The sequence below is a fragment of the Setaria italica genome, chromosome VIII, assembly GCF_000263155.2.
Source record: "Setaria italica strain Yugu1 chromosome VIII, Setaria_italica_v2.0, whole genome shotgun sequence".
Taxonomy (NCBI): Eukaryota; Viridiplantae; Streptophyta; class Magnoliopsida; order Poales; family Poaceae; genus Setaria; species Setaria italica.
The window spans coordinates 30082694-30104771 of NC_028457.1; the positions used below are offsets into that span (position 1 = coordinate 30082694).

Consider the following 22078-nt stretch of genomic DNA (forward strand, 5'->3'; position numbering starts at 1 on the left):
CTGGCCCGATCTTCCGATAGGTACGGATAATTCGATTGGTAGAGAACTTGACGTTGACGATCCAGGCTTCTAATCAGACACCAAGGCTTTCCCTGCAAGCGAATCGAAAAACATAAGCAAGAAAGTATAAACACGCAATCTGAAATTGCAGACATATATGAAATAGATCTAAGTAAAAGGTTCAAGCTCTCAATTTGAAAGGACTAATTGACACAGTCGAGGAGATCAAGAACAGGAGCCCTGGATCACAGTAAAAGAACTTGTCGCTACAATTACAATGAATCAATCTCAGTTTCTCAATGGAAAACTAGAAATAAACAAAATCCAAGTCTCTCATGTGGCGGCTACTGAGTTTATATGAAAAAGGGTAAGTTAGGGTCGGGGCGACTAGGAGGGGGGCACCCACAACATGGGCTTAATGCCTAGCACAATACAAGGCCAACTTGGCCCAAAATGATCCACAATGCTTATAGAGCTAGGACCAGAACCAAATGAAAGGTTTTGTCTTCTTCTTTCCAACACATCAAAGAACGCCTCGTTTCAATATCGTATGAAGGAGATATTGTCGTTTCCGTCCAGGATGGTCGGCTGAATCCGAACCAAATGTCGAAGACCAAGTTGGTGACAACCTGGAACTTGGAGAAGGCCAAGGCTCATGTGTATCCATCATGGTGACATCCTCATCATGGAGGAAACCTCTCGGCTGTATACTTATTGGTCCGTATCCCAGGCAACCGAGCCCTCACTCCGAATTCGACATGGTGGGTGAAATCCGAATCGACGTGCACAGGCGAAGTGCGAATCCAAGAACGTCGAAATTTTGTTTTGGAGCACGGACTTACCCGAGGAAGATCCGGATTTCCCAATCAACTCAATCCGATTTTGAGCCGCAAGAGATGGTTTCAGAGTGCCATACCAAGACGGGGCACCATGTCCAGCAACGACCCGCCGGCCGCCGCCGGCACCGGCTCATCTCCCAGAGGATCAAGCCGCCACCCGGCTTGACAGGATGAAGGCACGTGCCAGGCATGAGCATCTGCGTCCGTCCGGTCTAAAACTGACCAGGATCTAACCTGCTCTAACCCTGCAGATGGGTCTGATCCATTCTCAAGGATGTGATAACAGCCTGAGCTGCCTGAGCAACGGCATACGATTGCAGCCATACATCTGTTTCAACAAGACAACAACTGACAGAATTTTGCCATTCAGAGATTAAAATAAATTCACAAATTCAGAGTTAAACAAGTACACGCTGAAATTAGACTGGTCGGCGAACCTGCAACATTAGGAGACTAAATCTCTTCAGTCCAAACAATGGCAAGGGCGATAATCAAGATTGGTCAGCCCGTACACTCTACACTGCTTCACTGAATCCGAAAAAGAACAGAATGGAAAATGTCAGGCACATAAACGTTGCGATTTCAGCTCAATGTTGGACACAGGAGTGGGGAGTAATCTAGTACATTTGCCTCAAAACAGAATGCACAGGAGAGGAACAGAGAAAATTCCAGAGACATATAGGAACATTAAACAGCAAGTGGCTGCAATAATGCCTGGTTCTGACATACAGTACAATTCCAGAATAATGCTAGCATGGTTCTCACATAAATAAACCACACATGGTTGCACCTTACAGGCTTACAAGTTCAGACGTTCAACAGAACACAAGAAAACTCTAATGTGAGATAAATTCGCCTACACAGCCTTCAGACAAGTAATGCATCAAGAATGATTCCAGGAACATCATTCATCTATAGAAAATCGTTGGGGACAGAAGCTGGGTCTAGCTCGTAGAAGCCACGGAGCTCACCGCCATTTTCTTCTGTCAGGCAGAACGAGGGTATCCGGTGAGAAAATCTCATGTTCTCCTTCGCTCGTACCTTTAATGCCCCCCTTTGATTATCAAGCTTGAACACAGCGACATATCCATCAACTTTGGTCAAAAAGTCAAATACTATGCCAGATCTAGTGCGCCTCTTTATCTTGCCTATAGCATACTCGGCACGGTTGCCACTAGGAGCCCAATCAGGCGACCAGTTCATGTAGATGGCCCAGATCTCACCTACTTGCGGATGAATTTCAAATTGCCACTTGTTGCTAGTCTTTCGGGCATGTACGACATGAGAGAAAGCGCCATTTGTGTCATAAATGGCTTTCCAGTCTCGAACCTGAAATGTACCACAGCTTGTAGCTATCCCCTGCTCCAACCACTGTTCCTCCTGCTCCTGTTGAGGACAAACCTCAAGCCAGGTCAAATGCACTTTGAACGGCTCCATCTCAACTTCTCTTACCCAGCCATAGAACTTGGGGAATTCATCAACATCACTGTATAAAGCCCATATTTGCCCACATTCGAACTTCTCATGTGAGCGGAGTTCTTCAAAATTGTGGAAAGCAGAATCAGGATATGTGAAAGTTTTGGGGGAAAGGCAATTCTGCTGATAGGAATCACCAAAATCGTTGGCACCATGGGCATTTTCCTGCGAGAATGTATCTTGTTCAAAAGAGGTATACTTATGATTTTCCATAGGCAAATGTGCTTCACAGTGATTTTTCTCTAGAACAATATGCTCAGTTCCAGGATCCATTCCAACATTCATGCTATCAGTTCTCAAACCAACGGACATACTGTTGGTAGACTTGTAAGAGTCTAGAGCAACAGAAGGAAATGCTGCATCCAGGTCAGTGGGGAGAGATGCACTGTCCAGTTCCAGAAATCCTCCTGGGATGCCAACTTTTTCATTTCCAGTTGTCCTATAAAAGGGGATCCTGTGAGAAAACTGGAGTAGCTCACTTGATGTTATTGTGAATGAGGATTTGTCCCTAGCTGTCGCAAATAAACTGACAAAACCCTTAATCCTGACCAGTGGGGTAACAGTGAAACCACCATCAGCTGATATATCTGACAGGACTTCCACAACTTCATACTCATAGGATCTATGGTTATCTGCATCTGAGCTCCATTCCATGCTCCATCCCTTGTAAAGAGCCCATACCTCACCCTTAACAGGGTGTATCACATACGAATTTCTTTTGTTACCGTCCGCACATGGAACAATGTGAGAAAACATGGACATGTTTTGTGATATATCTCTTGTTTTCCTTAAGCAAAATTTTCCACAAGCAACAGGTAGTTCTTTGTCGGTCCATTTGTTCTCTTCTTCATTCATTGGATCATGCTCCAGCCAAGCCAAATGTACTTTGAAGTCTGAAGCATCAAGCTGCATTATTCGAGCATAGAATCTTGGCATACCATCAAGGTTATCATAAAGGGCCCAGATCTGACCAACTGAAAACATATTGACATCCCTGAACTTCTCAAAATCAATGATATTTGGATGATCAGGTAAGGAGAGGCACCCAGAATAGCAACTCTTCTCACCAATGGTATCAGTAGCTTCAGAATTGACATTGCCCTGATCACCGACAGTATCAGAATCAGCATTGCATTTGTGTGTTGCAATTCCATTCCCTTGGCTGTCCATTTCTCTATGGTGATGTTCAGAAGATTGATTGTTAGAACAAGCAATATTATCACTAAACATTTTACCATCACCAGATTTAGCATTTCCTTCATGTGTTGCATTTCCATCCCCTTGACTGTTCACTTTGCTGTAGAGATGCTCAGCTGTTTGATTGTCAGCACGAGCAGCAATATCATTAAACGTTTCAGAGTCTCCAGAACTAGCAGTGACATCATGTGTTTCATTTCCGTGCACTTGGCGATTGCCGAGCAGATGTTCAGCTGATTGATTGTTCGAACTAGCTACATTACCATTAAACATTTCATCATCATTAGTGTTAGCACTGCCTTCATGTGTTGTGTCTCCATCCCCTTGGCTGTAAACTTTGCTGGAGACATGTCCAGCTGATAGATTGTCAGCACCAGCAACACTATCATGTGTTGCATTTCCGTTAGCTTGGCTGTCGACTTTGCTAAGGCAATATTCAGCTGATTGAATAGCATCGCATTCATGTGTTGCATTTCCGTCAGCTTGGCTGTCGACTTTGCTAGGGCAATATTCAGCTGATTGACTGTCAGCACCAGCAACATTATCATCAAATATCTTGTCATCACTTGAATTAGCATTGCCTTTACGCATTGCATCTCCATCCCCTTGGCTGTCCACTTTGCTGAGGTGATTTTTAGCTGATTGACTGTCAGCACCAGCAACATTGACGCTAGATATTTTATCATCACCGGAATCAGCATCAGAGAGTGAATTGTACTTTTCGACCCTCTTCCTTTTGTTGTTACAGGAGTCCCTGCTGTGGCAGTTGTCGGCACCATCATCTTGCTTTCTTTTACCTGATCTGACAAGACTGTCAGACCCTGCAGTATTTAGCGTTGTAGATGCATCTTCTCTACTCATGTGTTGAGTGGCAACAAAGTATGGATCTGGAGGATCTGGCATCATCCTACTTGTACACTTGTTTACAGAAGGTGCAGGAGAGTGAATTAGGTTTATTGTTGAAGATTCAACTACCTCACTTCTTGTCCCTGTGCAGCTACCCTCCTGATCACCATCTGGCCTGCAATCCCATTCTACATGTTCATCACTTTTTCTAGCATGCATCATTGGCTCAGAATCCACATTCCCTCCTGTTTTATGAAGCTTACTGTTCTGGAACTGTGGATTGCAGACACCATGTTTTTGACGTGAAAACATTTCAGATGAAACTTGAGAATTATTTGGAGCAGCAACAAGGAATCTTGAGGGAACAGCCTCCTCATGTAGCTTGAATGCAAAAAAGTTTTTGCTGCAGTCATCACAGCAGATCAAAAAGTTCCGCTGATAATACACAAATCGCTTCCAGCAGTGTGGACATATGGTCCAGAAGACCATTACAAAGTCAGATGGTGGCATGTGTTCAGCCACATCACTTTTTCTTGCACGAGTCCCATCTGCTAGCCATGTAGTTTCCTTTGACATTTCTTGGGGATCACACTGTCTTTTGATGTCATATCGAGATCGCTTCACATGATCACACAATATCGTATGAGCTTCTGAAACCAACTTGAAAGCAGCTTGAGCACCAGGAAGAGTATTTTTACTAGGGTGAAGTAAAAAGGCAAGTTTCTCATATTCCTTTCTTATGACTGTTCCATCCACTGTTGCCTCTACTTGGAGGATACCATACCAGTCCATGTCTCCATTGACCTTCACCTCTGCAGCACAATGCACCTCACAGATAGCTAACAGCTGGGGTAAGTTTTCAAGCTTTGGATAAAGCCTTTGAGCTTTAAGTGCAATCCTTTGGGCACCCAAAAAGTCTTTAGTTTTCACCTTCCTTAGAGCAATTTCTTTGGCAAGTAAGGCCTCTTCTTTGTTGAACTCCATCACAATATCTAGCAAATTGTCCCAATAGCCTTATGATACACTGCTACCAGGCTGACGTTAGTACACACTGGCCAACATGCTTTCAGGAACAGACTGTCTTGAAGCAGTAGTAATGCGTTGGATCAATCTATGCAACACAACTAGAACTTTTAGCGCATCAAGTCCTGCATGTATACAAAGAACAAGTATGTTAGCCATGACAAAAGCTTAGTAGCGCCAGAAAACAGCAAAGTTGTGCAAGGATACTATTAGTTGGAGACAACATAACATTAATCACAGATGTGAAAATTGAGGATGGATGAATAAACTGTATTGCCACTTATTACATTTAACTTGCTACTGGTAGACATAACAAGAAATAAAATACATAAGCAATAGGAAATCTTGCAAATCTGACAGTGGAAACAACTGGAGTAAACCAGATATAATAACTGCATGGTGGCTAAATCCATAAGCGCGCATATAGCTACTTCTATCAAGTAAGGATTTGAACCAAATCCACATATGATTTAAAACTCCTATACGATACACTTTGATTCACTCAAGATTACCAGGCAGTGCTTGAACATAATAGTCTAGCTCACACAACAGAAATTCTTTTCTGGAGTTCTATGAAAGGCATAGGATGTGTTATCATTTAAGCATAATTTCCAAATCAATCTGTATATGCACTGTGTTTCCAATTCCTCGTGCCCCAAAAGGTCTAGTGGTCAATACAGTAATCACAGAGGCCGGAAAAGGATTACGGAAAATGGATCTTCCCACAAATCAATAGCCGCAGCACTATAACAATGGTAAAACTGTAGCTGGAACAACTCAGACATGACAATCATGGAGATCACAGCGAGGACGTTCCAAAAATATTAGGGAGGATTTTGTTCAGGACATCAACCATAAGCCTTCTAAGCACATCCATAGGATAGCTGGAAAAGGAGGCCCCCGAGCTGGAGCAAAGACTACAGACTACAGAGGGACTCGACAAGCATCCCTCCCCCCAAATTTTTGCTAGCGCGGACAAAAGGCTGCCTCTTTGGACAGATTCAACTCGCGCATTGCAGCCGATCGTCGTACAAATCGAGAAGCACGGGTACCAATTCCTACCTACCACAAAAGATCAATGTGCCATTCTGCTGAAGTAGTACTAACCGAATCAGATGTCCCTACGACTACCTCTCACTCGCCGCGCTCCCACGCGGCCGCGCATCAAGCGAAACAGAGCAGCGGCGGCTATCCAAGAAAGGTGGGGAAGGACACGCACCGGCGGCAGGAAAAGGGCGGCCAGGGGAAGGACACGCTCTCGATTGGTGGAGAGGCCGGCGCGGGCGGTGCCGGGAGACGGGCAGCGGCTCCGGCGAGGAAGCGATCGGTCGGTGGATCGATTGGGGCGGTCGAGTTTTGCCGCAGTGACGGGCAGAGCGCAGTGCACGCGTGTCGTGTGAGGAGTGGGTGGAGGTGCGCTGCAAATGACAGTTTTGCCCTTCCGTTGCCTTGAGATCTTCGTTCATCACTTGACTCGATCTTGTGATTAATGGATGGATGGATCGATAGAACAGACGAACAGTAAGAGCTGTGGCTTAGCTATCTACTCTACTTTTACCAACCAGTAATCGTACCGATAACTTTTTTATTAATTGTCTAAGATTTTTTTGAAATAAATTAACCATCTAAGATGTGAATTGTATTTTGTAAATGAAGAAAAACTATAAATTTCCTTTGACCATGCGTGTTGAGATTCATGCTCTATGGTGAGTTGGGGCTCAATCATTTACTCTTACCAACATGTAACCGTACTGATGTGAGTAGAGCTGGGATTTGGGCTGTGCTATTTGTGGGCCGCTCGAAGCACGATATTTTGGGCACAATCCATAAGCACGGTACAATAAATTTTGGACCATACCGGCATGGCACAAATGCGAGGGTCGTGCCGTGCCTAAGATCTCGGCACGAGGGTTGGAACGGCATGGCACAATATCTTGGGACGTGCTTGGGCCTGCACGGCACGGAAATGTCCTATTAACACATCCGTAGGTTATATCATCCTAATATCATTCGTTTTATGTGTCATATAGCCTAACATAATTACTATCATGAACGGAAGCCACAAAATCTACCTTACAAGTATGGAATCGTGATAATAGTCATTCGTAACGTAATAATGTTGAGTTCTCATATGCCACAAGTAGTCATAACATTCGTCTACAATATTTATATAATATGATTTATTTCCTCTATTAATTTTAGAAATTATTTTCTATGTATGAGAGTAAAAGTACTTGAGCAACAATAAAAGACAAATACATGTATTGTGAGGATCATGCTTAGGCTAGAATGGTACGAAGACGTACCGGCATGCCACGACCGTGCTTGGGTCTAGTAAGAGGCTTGCCGTGCCATGCCGGCATGGCACAACGTGCCTACAAGTCTAGGCACGATACAGCACTCCGGACCGTGCCGACGGCTCGGATGAGAGTTTTATTTATTGTCTAAGATGTGAATTATATTTTTCAAATGAAGAAAAACTAAATAATTTTCTTTAACAATGCTTCATGTTTTACGGCCATGATTTATTTTTTCAGTAAGTTTTTTATAATTTTTCATGATGTATATTTGATGTCGTACCTATAAATATTTTTTCTATAAATTTGATTAAGTCTGAGATAGTTTGACTTGAAATACATAAAAGTAGCTATATTTTGAAGTGGAGTATGATATTTCTCCAGTGCTAAGGGAAGTGTAGCTTTTTTTTAATGTTATATTTATGCGCAACAGTTTTGGTGCCTGAAACCGGAGTACTCATCTGGTGCAAAGAACAATACTAATTAAGCAAACAATGATGACATCCCCCGGTGCTTACCACACAGTTTTCTTTTTGTTTTTTTTTACGATTACTATACAGTTTCAGTGCATTCAGAAAGAGTTGCGTGAAAATTGTCAGAGACCACGATTCCAACACCTATTTGAGATTTCACATGAACAAATAAATTCACAGCAAAATGCGCAAGAGGAACATTTACACGAGAGAAATAACCAAATCCAAACAACCACCTAGCCACAAACACTGAGGACCTGATCAGATAACAGTGCGACGACATGCAATGCGTGGTTCTCCTCACAGTCTACAATTCAGATATAACAGATAGCATATATGGTACTAATATTTTCCCTACAGGTTCAGACATTTGCTGGACCTTGCAATCTTGAGACCAGTACATCGACAGCAGCAGTCTGGGCAAGATCCTTCCTACCAAAGAACGTCAGGAACAGCGGCCGGGTCAAGCTCATAGAAGCCACGGAGCTTGCCGCTGTTCTCTTCTGTCAGGCGGAACGACGGTATCCGATGCGAAAACCTCCTGTTCTCTTTTGTTGGTATCTCCAACGCGCTCGATCGTGCATCAGGCTTGAACACAGCGACGTGGCCGTCAACTTTAGTCAGAAAGGCAAACAATGTGCCACCTTCAGTGCACTTGATGACCTCACCGATAGCATACTCAGCTCCATGACAGTTCCTGGAAGGAACCCAATCGGGTGACCAGTTCTTGTAGATCGCCCAGACCTCACCTACCTTTGAAACAATCTTAACCTGGCATTCTGTACCAATTTGAACAGTTGTGACCATATGTGAGAAGGCACACTTTTCATGGCACTCAGCTGTCGAATTCCCAATTTCAAAATTACCACACCTCATATGTATGTCATGCTAGGGTCTGCGGACAGGTTGACCAAACGCGGATGGCCGCACAACACCACTTGCACCCTCTGCAGATGGATCATGGAGACTAGCCACCACATCTTGGCCGAGTGCAGATACATCGGGAGAATCTGGGATCTAACAGCGACATGGATAGCGCAGCCAAGGCTCAGGCCAAATGCATGGTGGCCCTCATCCAACACAATGGAATAGTGGACTTATATAACTACGACACCGGATTCACCGCGTAAAGCTCTGAGAAGTCTGACTCCACTCATTATGTGGGAGATTTGGAAAGAACGAAACGCGCGCGTCTTCAACAGACACGAGAGAACGACGACGCTTATGGTGAAAATCAGGGAGGAGGCGTCAGCTTGGCAGTGGCGGGGTGAAAGACCTAGCGTTACTTCTAGTGCGAGTAGTCCCTTATCTTGTCGCACGGCTCACCGCACGGCACGCTGTGTTTTCCTTTCCTTTTGTTTTTGTTTTTTCATGTAAACTCCTGCTCTATCAATGAAATAGGCACACTCTCGTGCCCGCTTGTTCAAAAAAAATGTATGTCATGCTCCAACCAAAGTTTCTCCACCTCGTTCTGAGGACAAGCCTTCAGCCAGGTCAAATGTACCTTGAATGGTTCTGTCTCAACTTTGCTAAATCATACATAGAGGTTGGGGAGTGTATCTTTGCTGCTTTAGACAGCCCAAATTTGTCCACGTTCGAACTTCTCACATGAGCGGCCTTCATCAAAATTGTGGAATTCAGAATCAGGATATGTGACAGCGACGAGTTCACTACTCTTGCCAAGAGAGTTCATATTAATTGGAGAAAATGTTGTGGCAAAGTCCCATGGAAGAGCTGCAGTACCAGTTCCAGGAACCCTTCTGATACCCCTGCCTTTTCTTTTCCATTTGTTCTATAACAGGGGATGCTGTGAGAAAACCGGAATAGCTCACGTGATGGGATCAAAAAATGGCACTTATCCTTTGCTTTCGCAAATAGACTAACAAAGCCTTCAATTCTGACCAAGGGGTAGACAATGACACCAACATTCATTAAGAAACCGGAAACTTCAACAACATCATAGTTGCAGGACTGATGGTTATCTGTGCCTGAGTTCCATGGCATGCTTGATTCTTTGTAAAGAGCCCATACTTCACCTTCTTAGGTTGAATTTCCAATGAGATCCTATTTTTGCCTTTTACCCAAGAAACTCTATGGGATAAGTACATGGATGGGTCTTGCAGTACATATGATTCCCCTAAGGAAAAGCTTCCACATGCAACAGACAATTCTTCATAAGTCCACCTGGACTTTAGTTCATTCATTGTGTTATGCTCCAGCCAAGTTAATAGAACTTTAAGGTTGGCAGCATCGACGCGATTTATCTGAGCATAAACTCTTGGTATCAAATCATGATCATCATAAAGTGCCCAGATTTGACCAACTGCAATCCTTTTAGAGTCTCTTAACTTTCCAAAATCAAAGAAGTCAGGACACTTATAGGTAATCTCAGTACTGCCATACATCTGATATATGTGTTGAATTTTCTTCCTCTTGGCTGTCCATTTTGCTAGGAAGGAGTTCAGCAGATTGATTCTTAGTCACAGGTATATATTCACTAAACACCACAGAAGATCTCAACATTGTAACATTTCCCGAAGCAGCATCAGAGAGTGAATTGTCCACCATTTGCCTTTTATTGTTACAGGAGTCTATTGTGGCTGCTGTCAGTGCAATCATCTTGCTTCCTCTTACATAATCCCTCAAGACTGCAGTACGCTGCAGCATTTAGCACTGTAGATGCATCTTCTCTACTCAAGTTCTGATTGGCAACAAAGTTTGGATCTGAAGAATCTTGCATTATACTTTCAAATTTCAATTGTACCCTTGTCTCCCGAAGGTGAAAAAGGGTGAGTGTGGTTGACAGCTGAAAACTGAAGTACAGCACTTCTTGTCTCTGGCCTACCTTCCCTATCACCACATGACCTTCCATCCCATTTTGTGTCATCACTATGTGAGGCATGCACCAATGATCGGAGTCCATGTTCCCTCCTGCAGCACAAACCTTATTGCACTGGACCTGTTGATTAGGAACACGATGTTGTTGACATGAAATCATTTCTGGTTGTACTGGAGAACTGTTAGGTGCAGCGCTGATAGTAATCTCGAGGGCACAGCTTGCTCATGCAGCTTGAATGCAAAGAAGTTTTCGCCGCAGCTATCACAGCTGACTAAGATTCATTTGGTAGTACATAAATTGCTTCTGACAATGCGGATATATTCTGGACCGACGATCAGGCCAAATGGTTATGCCTTATTCTGGACCGACGATCAGGCCAAATTGGTTGGGCAACTCATCCCCTTACATATATACTTGCTCCGGAGCTTTGCCAAATGGTTACGCTCAAAATCAGGCAAACAAGAACAGTAGCTGATGCATTGAGGGAGAAACAGTGGATCAAGGATGTTGTCGAGCGCGCTACAGTGCGCTCTCTGAACCAATATGTTGAGCTGTGGCACATCGTTTCGGAGATCCAACTACAACAAGGCGCCGAAGACAAAGTGGCTTGGCACTGGGAGAGCACTGGGATATATTCTGCGCGCTCTGCCTACAAGGTTTTCTTCTTCGGCTCAACGAATTACCCGGCATACACAGCTGTTTGGAAAGCATGGGCACCCCTCAAGATCAAGTTCTTCGTATGGCTGGCCCTCAGAGAGAGGATTTGGATGGCAGCGCGTCGTAAGCGACATGGCCTGCAGAACAACGATGATTGCACACTCTGCAGCCAAGAATCAGACAGCGGAGCACCTTCTTGCTCGCTGCAGTTATGCTCAACAGGTTTGGTTTGCTGTTGTCAGGTGATTGGCACACCCCAGATAGCTCCGACAGCAAATATCTCTCTGCTGGATTGGTGGCTGCTGAAGAGAGAAAGTGAAGGACCGAAAGGGCGACCAGAGGAGGGGTGAATGGGAGCTTATAAAAATTCTCAATGAAAACAAGGCCTATATCCCAAACGCAACCCCAAAGCACACGGTGCGTTCAATCGTCAAGATGACGCAAGTCAACTCGTGACTAGCTCACCCTAGGAACGATCACAGCGGAAACAAGACATAAAATGATTCTAACAAGTTTGCTCAAAACACGATTAACCAAGATCCCTACTAGCTAATCACTCAACTAAGCAAGCAAGAGAAAAAGATTAATCTAAAGTGCTAGGCGTGATTAGCAAATGAGACAATAAAATAATTAACCACTAGACTTGATTAGCAAAAGATATACCATGTAAAGTAGCTAAATAAGTAGAGATTAACTAACTGCCATAGAAGATTAATTTAAGGAACTAAGCATGATTAGCTAGTGATAAGACATGTTAAATACTCAAGCAGGTGAACAAGTGTTAGGATTAACAGACCGAACAATCATGAGTTACTACAGTGCAAAAAGCATGCAAGAACTAATGATTACTCCAATCATTAATCACTGTAGCTAGAAAGCAACCCTTCAAGGCATAATGGTTTGCGACTACTTACCTGAACTGCTAGACCAAAGTTGCCTTGCGTGCGGCCCGTGGACGTGCGGCCTGGTGGCCTGTTGCGCTGCCGGCCCACAACTGCTGCTGCGTGGACCGCTGCTTGCTGGCCTGCTGCACGCGTACCTGGGCCGCAGCTCTTGCTGCTTGCTGGGCCGCCTCCTTGCTCTGATCTGCTTCGCTGCTGGCACGTGTGTGCAACGCCTCCTTGCTCTGATCTGCTTCGCTGCTGGCACGTGTGTGTCCCGTGCACGTGAGCTGCCCGATGCCTCCTGCGCAAGAGAAAAGACGACGCACGAACAGACACAGGAACAACGAAGAACAGCAAGAACACCGAGAACAACACCTCCGACTTCAAACGAGAAATTCTCTTTCAAATCTTCATGAATCGAGATGAAACTTGAGACAAGGATGCAATACCCCAAGGGCAAATAGATCCATGAAACTAATCCTGAAAAGCTCAAGAATTCATCACTAATTTTGGAGAAAACCGAAACCCTAACTCAAGAACACGATTTGGGAAAAACTCAAAATCAAGCCGGATTCGTGAAGGATTTGAAAGGGGATCATATCAAAGATGCTCTCCAAGGTTCTAGCAACATTTCCCTTCAACCAATCTCACGAGATTCGGGCTCAAACATGATGAACGAAAATTCCCCAAAAATAGTTCCGAAAATAGGGAAAAAGAAAAACACTCGGGAATCAAAGATTTAGCACGATTTGAGACAACAAACAAAGCTAAATCACGAGAACATCTTCTATACAAGATGAGGACTAGCCTCCTCCCTTCATCCACCCACTAAAGATGAAGAAATCAAGAGAAAAGAGTAATCACTCTCTAATCTCCCTCTCTCCTCTCACTTTAAGCACATGACTAGCCTCTAAGCAAATAGATAATGAGTTGCTAAGCAAAGAGGTTCTGAAATAACCAGCCCCCCATCCCTATTTATAGTCCAGGACGAAAGACTATACTACCCCTACAGCTACAACTAAGATAACTACCCACGCAGGGGCATTTTGGTCCAAGTTTTTATCCGCGCATCGGACGGACACGCCGCCTTCACGACTTTGCTTCGCCTCGACGCAAGCTTCGCGATGACGCCACGTGCCCTCCTTCTCGAAGCTCCGACCGCACCGGGCTCACCCCCGGTTTTGAGGCCCAAACCGGGAAACCTGCCTGCACGGTGGTTTTGAGGCCCAAACCACCCAAACCGTCCATTGACGCGTGTCCGGCCTCCGCCAAGCCTCCCGCTTGACTCGACCGACGCCGTCTCCAACCTGTCATGCCCTCTCGCCATTCCGTGCACCATGTGGATCGTCGTGACTTCGCCCGGACTCCTCGGGTCCATCGGTCCAAGCCTACTCGCGTTCATCCTTCACCGCCCTTGGTCCATCGGCATGAACCTTTCGCTTGACCTTCACCGCACGCCGTCGACCGTCACGTCGCATCCTACACCTGCACATCACAAGCCAAGAGAAACATCAAACCAACACAACGTTGTCAATCACTCATCATCCAAGGGTGACCTCCATTGGTCCTCAGAAAGGCTTAATAGCACCAGAAGAAAGGGGATTGACTCTACCTTCATGCTAGTTTCTTGGATGATTTGGAAGGAATGTAATAGCAGGGTATTCAATAGAGGAGAAACGAAGATGGCACAGCAACTGATAGAGACAATTGCGGCTGAAGCCAGGGGCGGAGCCAGGATTTGAAGTAGGGGGGCAATGGACAAAGCAATGTAGAACCGATAGCCACGTGAGCTGATTTTAGTCACATATAATGATATAATAATAGCATGTTTTATAAGTCTTAACCAAAATAAAATTACATATCTATCAATTTAAATTTAGTTCTTCGACTAGCAGCAAGATCATATGCTGTAATAATATCATCAGTACTGATTGATGCAGCCAATTCCTTCTCAATATAAATTACCAAACAATCTCGCAGAAATCCATCTCCCATTGTACATCTGAGACGTGTCTTCGCAAGTTTCATAGCTGAAAAGCATGTTTCGGTGGTTGCAGTTGATACTGGAAGAGTTAATACTAATCTTAATAACCTGTCCACCATAGGATAAGATGAATATTTTCCTGTTTTAAATAGTCCACTTGTTAGATCAGCAAGTGTTGATAATTCCTTTAGTTCTGGACTGTTGCATATATCAATTTGAAAATGTGGTAGCTGACACTCTAATTGAGCTCTTTCTTGACTTGAGAAATCAGCAGGATAATATTTTTCCACCAGAGTGCATATATTGTCTATGTTGAATGTGTCCAGCCTAGGATCCAAAGAAGCACAAAGGGACAAAAGCTCTGTCGCTTGAGAACTGAATCGATCTTCTAACTCTGCTAGTTGTTGATCAATTGCAACATTAAACACATCTACTTTGTAATGGTGAAAGGCTGTGGTGTTGTCGTTCTTGTTTCGAGATTTAGTCACATCAACATACCTACAAATGGGAAGATATGGATTGATTGATGAACAAGTGCAATTTAACAAAAGAATAAATAATTTGGGGGGAAAAACATACTTCTTACTCAGATCCGGAATATCAATTTCGTGCTTTCCACAAAATAATTTGACCTCCTCAAGAAGAGGTTCCCAACCATTATCTCGCAACTCACCAAGCAACACTTTTGTGGTAGAAACAGAATCCACCGCATTTAAGATATCAATGCTCTTCTTTTGGAGTGTCTGGCACAATACATCAGTGATCTTCATAATCTTTTCCATTAGGAGTAGAATAAACACAAAATCAAATGTGACAATGATTCGTAAGGCACCACTGGCATCTCCCCGAGAATACTTTGAAACTGAACGATCATTAGCAATGTTGCGTAGGACTGAAACTGTGGCACCAAACATCTTCTTTAAGCTTAGAATAGACCTATAGTGGGAACTCCATCTAGTGTCCCCTGGCCTTTGTAGGGAGGAAATCTGATTTTCCCCTTGTCCTGTGTCAAGCTCTCCCAATTCAATTTCATGGGCAATTTCCTCTGCTTGTTTTGCTAGCAACTCATCGTTGCGCTTAGGAGAAGTACTAACAACATTTATGATGAAATTTGCATGCTGAAAAAAATTGTGTACCTCATGTACCTCCCTTGATGCTGCTACGAGGGCCAACTGAAGCTGATGAGCCATGCAATGAATATAATATGCATATGGGCACTCATTGAGAATTAGAGCTTTCAATCCGTTCCACTCCCCTCTCATGTTACTGGCCCCATCGTAACCTTGACCTCTTATATCTTGTATGCTTAGGCCATTAGCTGAGAGGACAGCACAAATTGACTCTTTAAGTGTCAAAGCTGTAGTATCACTAACATGGATCAGATCAAGGAAACGCTCCTTTATAAGGCCTTCCTTGTTGACAAATCGGAGGACTATCGCCATTTGCTCTTTTTTGGACTCATCTCGAGCTTCATCAACCATTATGCAAAATTTGCTATTGCCAATTTCTTCTCTAATTGATTTCTGCACTTTTCGAGCAAGTATGCTTAGAATTTCCTTTTGGACATCAGGTGAAGTGTATTTTGCATTTTTGGGAGCATTTTTCAAAACAACCTCATTAACCTCCGTGTTATAGGAAGCCAAAAGCTTGACCATTTCAATAAAGTTACCTCTATTTATTGACTCTGGAGATTCATCATGGCCTCTAAAGGGACAACCTTGGAATGTCAACCACCTATAAGTACATAAAGAAAGCAAGTTAAATTTAAATACTGCACAAAGACATGAGAATTTGATCTTATTACCTAATGCAATCAATCGTAGTCGCAAGCCTTCGTCTTCCTTTTGCAACCATTATCTCTTTTTGTTTAACAATTACATTGTCAATTTGAGCCATTGTGTTCTTAAGATTATTAAAACACCGAATAGAATAATTGTGGGCTGATCCGGCATCTCCCATATGTTTTAGAAAAGAACATTCATTTCCGCAATTAACTTTCTTCCAATTCTGAAACCCCTTTACTATGAATGTATCTGATCCAACTTTCCCAATTGGCTTCTTGGAAAATAAAAAACATGCCAGACAGTAAGCACGATTTGTATGAGGTGAATATTCTAGCCAAGTAAATTGCTTGAACCAGTTACTCTGAAATCGACGACGATGAGCTAATTCACTAAGTGGGTACTCTGCCAACACAGGTTGATATGGACCCTCTGAAATATAAAATCTTCGAGCTTCATCTTGTTGATCCGCTGACAATTCCAATATCTGAACACGTTTACCAGGGTCTCTCTCAAATCTAGTAGCAATAACTGGTGGATGCTCGGCAACCTCGGCTTCGATTGGTTCAGCGGTAGCAGCAACATTACTCTGATTATTAGAATTTTGTACATGATCATTATGAGTTTCCCCTTCTAGATCAGGAGCACTTGAGCCAATCGGCTTAAAAAAACTATTGATAGTCTTTCTCTTCTTCATATTAATCATCTGTACGACTGTACATGCATCATGAAACACATAAATAAAAAATCCCTAAGATTTATAACCTAGAAAAATAAAGATAAGAGAAAATAAGCTGCGCAAACGAACCACAAATCCAGGAGACGCTGCTGCCTGCTACGCATCAGCGCATGGCTGGCCTCATCCTTGAATCCTTGGATTGATTCCTCGTCTTTTTTTTGACTGGCAGCGGCGGCGGCAGGAGAACGAACAGAACAAACGGAGGAGGCGACTGGACGAGGAGCGACTACGACTCGGTATTGGCGTCTGACGGCAGGAATAAAGGTCTATTTTTTAATTGGGCCAGTGCCCAGGAGCCAGGCCCATAAATGCCGCTTCCAACTCCAACTCCATCCGTTCCTCATGCCACCGTGATAGACTTGAAGTCTGATATTTGACCAACCGGCCAGGCCACAGGGAGTGCCAGGGCCACTCCTGATGGGTGGTGCCCGACAGGGTCAGGGGGGTGCCAGGCCCCCCTGCCCCCCCCCCCCCCCCCCCCCCCCCCCCCGCCACTGGCTGAAGCAAGGCGGATATGGTGCTCTGCCGGGGCAACTAAGTATGGCGGCCATAGGTTGGCCAGGGTGTGCAATGACAACCTAATATTAAGCATCTAGTTGCTGTGGGATGTCTAAGTTGGCCATGTAATCCTTTTCGTAATCTTAATCTACGTGCGTGCGTCCGGTTGGCCCGTGTTGTAAAATAACTTTTTTTCTCTCTACTTAATTGAATGATACGCAGCTCTCTAGCGTATTCTAGAAAAGACAATGCGGACATATAGTCGAGAACACCATTGTAAAATCACTTAGTGTTGTACGTCCACCCATATTACATTTGTCTGGATGATTTTTGCCTGATTGTCGGATGACATTTCCCGTCACTTCTCTGGAAGCATGCTGTCTTTTCATGTCATACAGAGATCGCTTCACATTATCACACAATATCGCATGAGCTTCTGAAACCAACTTGAAAGCAGCATAGCACCAGGAAGAGTATTTTTATCAGGATGAAGCCAATACGCAAGTTTGTCATAGTGCTTTGTTATGACTGTGACATCTGCTGTTGCCTCTACTTGCAGAATACCGTACCAGTCCAAGTCTCTGCTGATCTTTGTCTCTGCTGCGCAATACACTTCACAGACAGTTAACAACTGGGATAAGTTCTCAAGCTCTGGATAAAGCCTTTGAGCTTGACGGGCGCAATCCTTCATGCACGAGAAAAATCTTTATTTTGTAGCTTCTTTACAGCAATTCTTCTGGCCCTTACGGCCTCTTCTCTGTTGCATTCCACCATAGTACGTGTCTAGCAAGTTCTCCCAAATAACATTTCAGTACATCAGTTGCTGCATGTATACAAGTATAAGTTTGTTGGTAATAGAAAAAATTACACATGATAAAATCTTAGCTGCTGAACCCACAATCACAAAGCTATGTTGATTATACAAGGACACTGCAAATAGGGGACATCTTATCATCAAACACCTATGTGTATCAAGAATGTAGTACTACGGAAGGGTGTATTGGGAAGGAGAAGAAAAAAGAAGGACCCCTCCGCGTCGCCTCTCTGGGCGACGGAAGGGGCGACTCCACCGCCCCACAGAAGCCTCCGCCGGCGGCCCCCTCCGGCCACCGCCGCTGCAGCCTGTCGAGCGGCGGCGGCGGCCCGCGACGGCGCCGAAGCCGGTCCCCTCGCACCACATCTCCTCCCCCCTTCCCCCCATGTTCTCTTTCTCACTGTGTCGGGCTTGGAGCTCCAGTAGCGCCCATGGCAATGGCGGCCGGCCAAGGCAGCGGATCCGGGGTCTCCTGGGCCAGATCCGGTCCCTACTCTATCGGATCTGGGGTGCCGGCGACGGGATGGAGACGTGACTGCCGGCGGTGGTGGGTCTCCTGTTCCCCGTTCGGGTGCGAGAGCAGCCATGCCCGAGCATGGCACCCGGACTCGGTGCATCCACGGTGCTTGGTTTCGGCGTGGGGCTGGTCGTGCCCGTGCCCCGGGCCGGCGGTGGCAGGGCTCGAGCTCGCAAGGCCGGCGGCGGCGGGGTCGAGCTCGACTGGCTGCGGCGGGGCATGAGCCCGCCCGGCCGGTGGAGACGTGGTTGTGCAACCAGCGCTTGGCCAAGAGCCCCCACGGCCTCCGCGCCGCTCTCAAGGTGCCCGACGGCGCGAGGGGTCGGCGTCCTGCCGCTCTTTCAAGCCGTGCTCCCCAGCTTCTCTTCAAGGGCGGCGAAGGCTCCCCGTCATTCTCGGTGCCTGCGCTGCGCCGACGGGTCGGGAACTCGCCGGGAGAAATCCTAGCCTGGCGTTATGCCGTTGCCAACAACAGCGACACCTACAGGTGTCGTTTCCTCCATGGAGGTGTTGTTTCGAGGCGTTCCCACCCACATGTTGGTATGGCCGCGCTTGCGCTGGTTGGAGCGATGCCGGTTGGGATGGTTCGGTCAGGAGAAATCCTAGCCCGGCTTTGGCTGGTGCCGTCACCGACGACGCCCTCAGGCGCCGTGGTCCTCCTTGGAGGTGATGACGAGATCGCCCATCCCGAACTACTGTCGTCCGCCATGCCGCAAAGCTGGTTTGTTCTGCTTGGTGTTCTTATGCCTTTCTCCTCCTTACTGTTCGTTGGCGAGGTTGTCATTGGCTGTTTGCCACCGGCGTGATTCGGTGAGCGTCCTCTCCTGGGGCCTCTATTTCGTCGATGCTCTCCTTGTTGATGGTGTCAGAAAATCAAATGCCGGGTGGTGTATCCACCGCTTCTGCCATTCCCCCTCAAGGATTCCTCCCCTTGAGCGGCGTTGAATGGTGGTACGTGGAGCTCGGATGTGCTGGAGGTGGCGCCGTCAGCTCCAAGGGAGGTCGTCGTTTTCCGGTAAGCTTTGGCTTGCGCGTCCTTTCGCCGCTCTAAGTCCCCTTCCTGCTGCGCGGTCACTCAGATGGAGGGCAGCAGCGGGACGGCATAGCTACGAGGGGTGGGGCAAGGTGCAATGGTCATAGTGTAACCGGCAAGTACGTTGTTCGGTGGAGGCGCAAATCGGTGATCAATGGTTGTCTTTCGGTTGTGACATGTTTTGTCTTTGAATTGTCTGAGAGTTGTGTTCCTCCCGTTCCTCTGTTGTACTCTGGTGTTGTATCTACCCGTCCCCTTCTACTTCCATCCTTGCTCTTGAAGCCACTGTAACCGCGCAAATGTTGTACCATCGCCGGCTTGCCGGCATACGTGGTAATATAATTCAGGTGGGACTCTTCGTCCCCCCGGTGACCCGTCGAAAAAAAAGAATGTAGTACTACTTATTGCATTTAAGGTTCCTGTCAGAAGAACTTAATGATATAATAGACGTGAGCAAACAGTAAATGATAAGAAATTCAAAGCTAAGCCTTTTACTGGACTGGGGACAGGGGTTAGCATGATACAATTACATGATAATAAAATTTAGAATTGCCTTCACCATTATTTGTAGTCCATGAGGATTTGACAGAAGTTTGTTAATGTTATAGAAATAGCTACGCAACAGACCTAACTCAACAAACTACATATCTCAAACAGATAATTAACATATCAAGCCTGGCAGCAGTGTCAAAATAGGAACATACTGTGAAATATGCCCGAAAAAACTACATATCACACTAATGAAGATATAAGATAAAGATTCGATCAATAGACAAGCAAAAAACACAAGGACAAGTACTTGAAATAGGTAACTGAAACATCTCAAGTAAAAGTCAATACATTGGATCAGGTCAATATAATTTATTAGCGCCAACACACAATTTTTTTTTTGACAAATATGCTAGCCTAAATATTTATGTCAATGTTACAACACTTCATATTTTGCATCGCCACAAGGTATTTCTAGCACTGTAGTTTGTACCCTCTTCATGACAACTTCGGCCTCAGTTCTACAGATACTATCACTATTCATCAAGAAACTGATAATGACCGCCACAGATGGAAATAGTCAAGGCATAACATTTTACATTTATTTTTCACAGTGGCACAGCGCAGTCCCTAAACAAAATTACTGGGATAAAGGACAGGAGCATCGACCGGCCCAGAGCAAGAGGGAGAAAAATTGGAGGCTAATAATTGGGACGAGCAACAAACTTGTCCCCTCTTACTTGTGCTAATGTACCACGCAAGAAGAATCCACTTTGTGCACGGAGGCCACCTCTAATCCACCTAATTGCAACCGATTGAATTGCTGCACACAGGTGACAATCATACCAGAAACCTAGCATCGAAACGACACCAACTCCTGGCACCCAGATCAGTGAAATGTTTCCCCAATTCTGTGAATTAAGCGGAACAAATCCTTCACCACGACAAAACCCACGAATCTTTGCTCCCAAATCCCACGTCCCCGCGCGGATCGAAGAACAGGGGGTCGAGAGCTTGCGTTCCGTAGCACTATATAGGCATATAGCAGAGTACCGGTGCCCAGCAACAGCAACCTAGACTAGTCGCAACCAAGCCAAGAAAATGGAAGGAGGACGAGGGTATGCGGCGGCTACGGGGGTCCGGCAACTCACCAGAACACGGAGGTGGCCCCTAAACTAAACCGGGTGTCGGCGGACGGCGACGGAGTGGAGTGATCGGCGGAGGCCGGCGGCAGGGGAGTGGGGTTTTCCGCAGCAGTGATGGGCAGGTAGAGCGTTTTTTTTACTCTCCCTGTCTTTTTTCGCGGAATTTGCGGTTGTGCCATCGGGTTCTTTTCTCAATCCTAAAAATAGCACCGGACACTACGGAAACCGTGAAAATGCCGAGTGTTTTTATCTTTACCGAGTGCAATCTATCGGGCACTCGGCAAACTACATGATTGCCGAGTGTATCCATGTATACACTCGGCATTCAAAATACAATCGGCAAACGACTTGTTTGCCGAGTGTCATGAACGACATGACACTCGGCAAACAACATGCACTCGGCAAATCTCTAACACGTGCCAAGCACGTGTGACAGCCGTTACGAAGCGTGCCGGATGTTTGCACTTTGCCGAGTGTCCGTCCCTAGGCACTCGGCAAACTACAGTGTTGCCGGGTGTCATTAAGGCACACTCGGCAAATCTCTAAC

General features: G+C 45.4%; 2 protein-coding genes and 1 pseudogene across 3 annotated transcripts; all 3 read right to left on the reverse strand.

The window, feature by feature from the left end:
• Positions 1 to 1493: 1493 nt before the first annotated feature.
• On the reverse strand, positions 1494 to 13334 carry LOC101754686. Of its 2 annotated transcripts, none has more exons than XM_004979492.2 (2): positions 12562 to 13334; positions 1494 to 5506 (listed from the first exon to the last, which is right to left on the reverse strand). In XM_004979492.2, the coding sequence occupies exon 2, from the start codon at positions 5340 to 5342 to the stop codon at positions 1752 to 1754; it is 3591 nt and encodes a 1196-aa protein (XP_004979549.1). In that variant the 5' UTR covers positions 5343 to 5506; positions 12562 to 13334; the 3' UTR covers positions 1494 to 1751. The 2 variants fall into 2 exon arrangements, with proteins under 2 accessions (XP_004979549.1, XP_004979550.1); XM_004979493.4 differs by lacking the exon at positions 12562 to 13334 and adding an exon at positions 6601 to 6754.
• LOC111258213 lies at positions 9462 to 12543 on the reverse strand (annotated as a pseudogene).
• Positions 13335 to 14385: 1051 nt separating the features above from the next.
• On the reverse strand, positions 14386 to 17193 carry LOC101764031 (zinc finger MYM-type protein 1-like). Its single transcript, XM_022829529.1, has 3 exons — positions 17105 to 17193; positions 15095 to 16249; positions 14386 to 15013 (listed from the first exon to the last, which is right to left on the reverse strand). Exons 1-3 carry the CDS (start codon positions 17137 to 17139, stop codon positions 14386 to 14388), a joined length of 1818 nt encoding a protein of 605 aa, XP_022685264.1. The 5' UTR covers positions 17140 to 17193.
• Between the last annotated feature and the right edge of the window lie 4885 nt (positions 17194 to 22078).

Coding starts and splice junctions, on each gene's coding strand:
- LOC101754686 (XM_004979492.2), bottom strand. CDS start 5,342: ATGGAGTTCAACAAAGAAGAGGCCTTACTTGCCAAAGAAATTGCTCTA.
- LOC101764031 (XM_022829529.1), bottom strand. CDS start 17,139: ATGCGTAGCAGGCAGCAGCGTCTCCTGGATTTGTG. Junction 16,250..17,104: donor CAGCGTCTCCTGGATTTGTG/GTTCGTTTGCGC, acceptor ATGTACTTATAG/GTGGTTGACATTCCAAGGTT. Junction 15,014..15,094: donor ATTCCGGATCTGAGTAAGAA/GTATGTTTTTCC, acceptor TCCCATTTGTAG/GTATGTTGATGTGACTAAAT.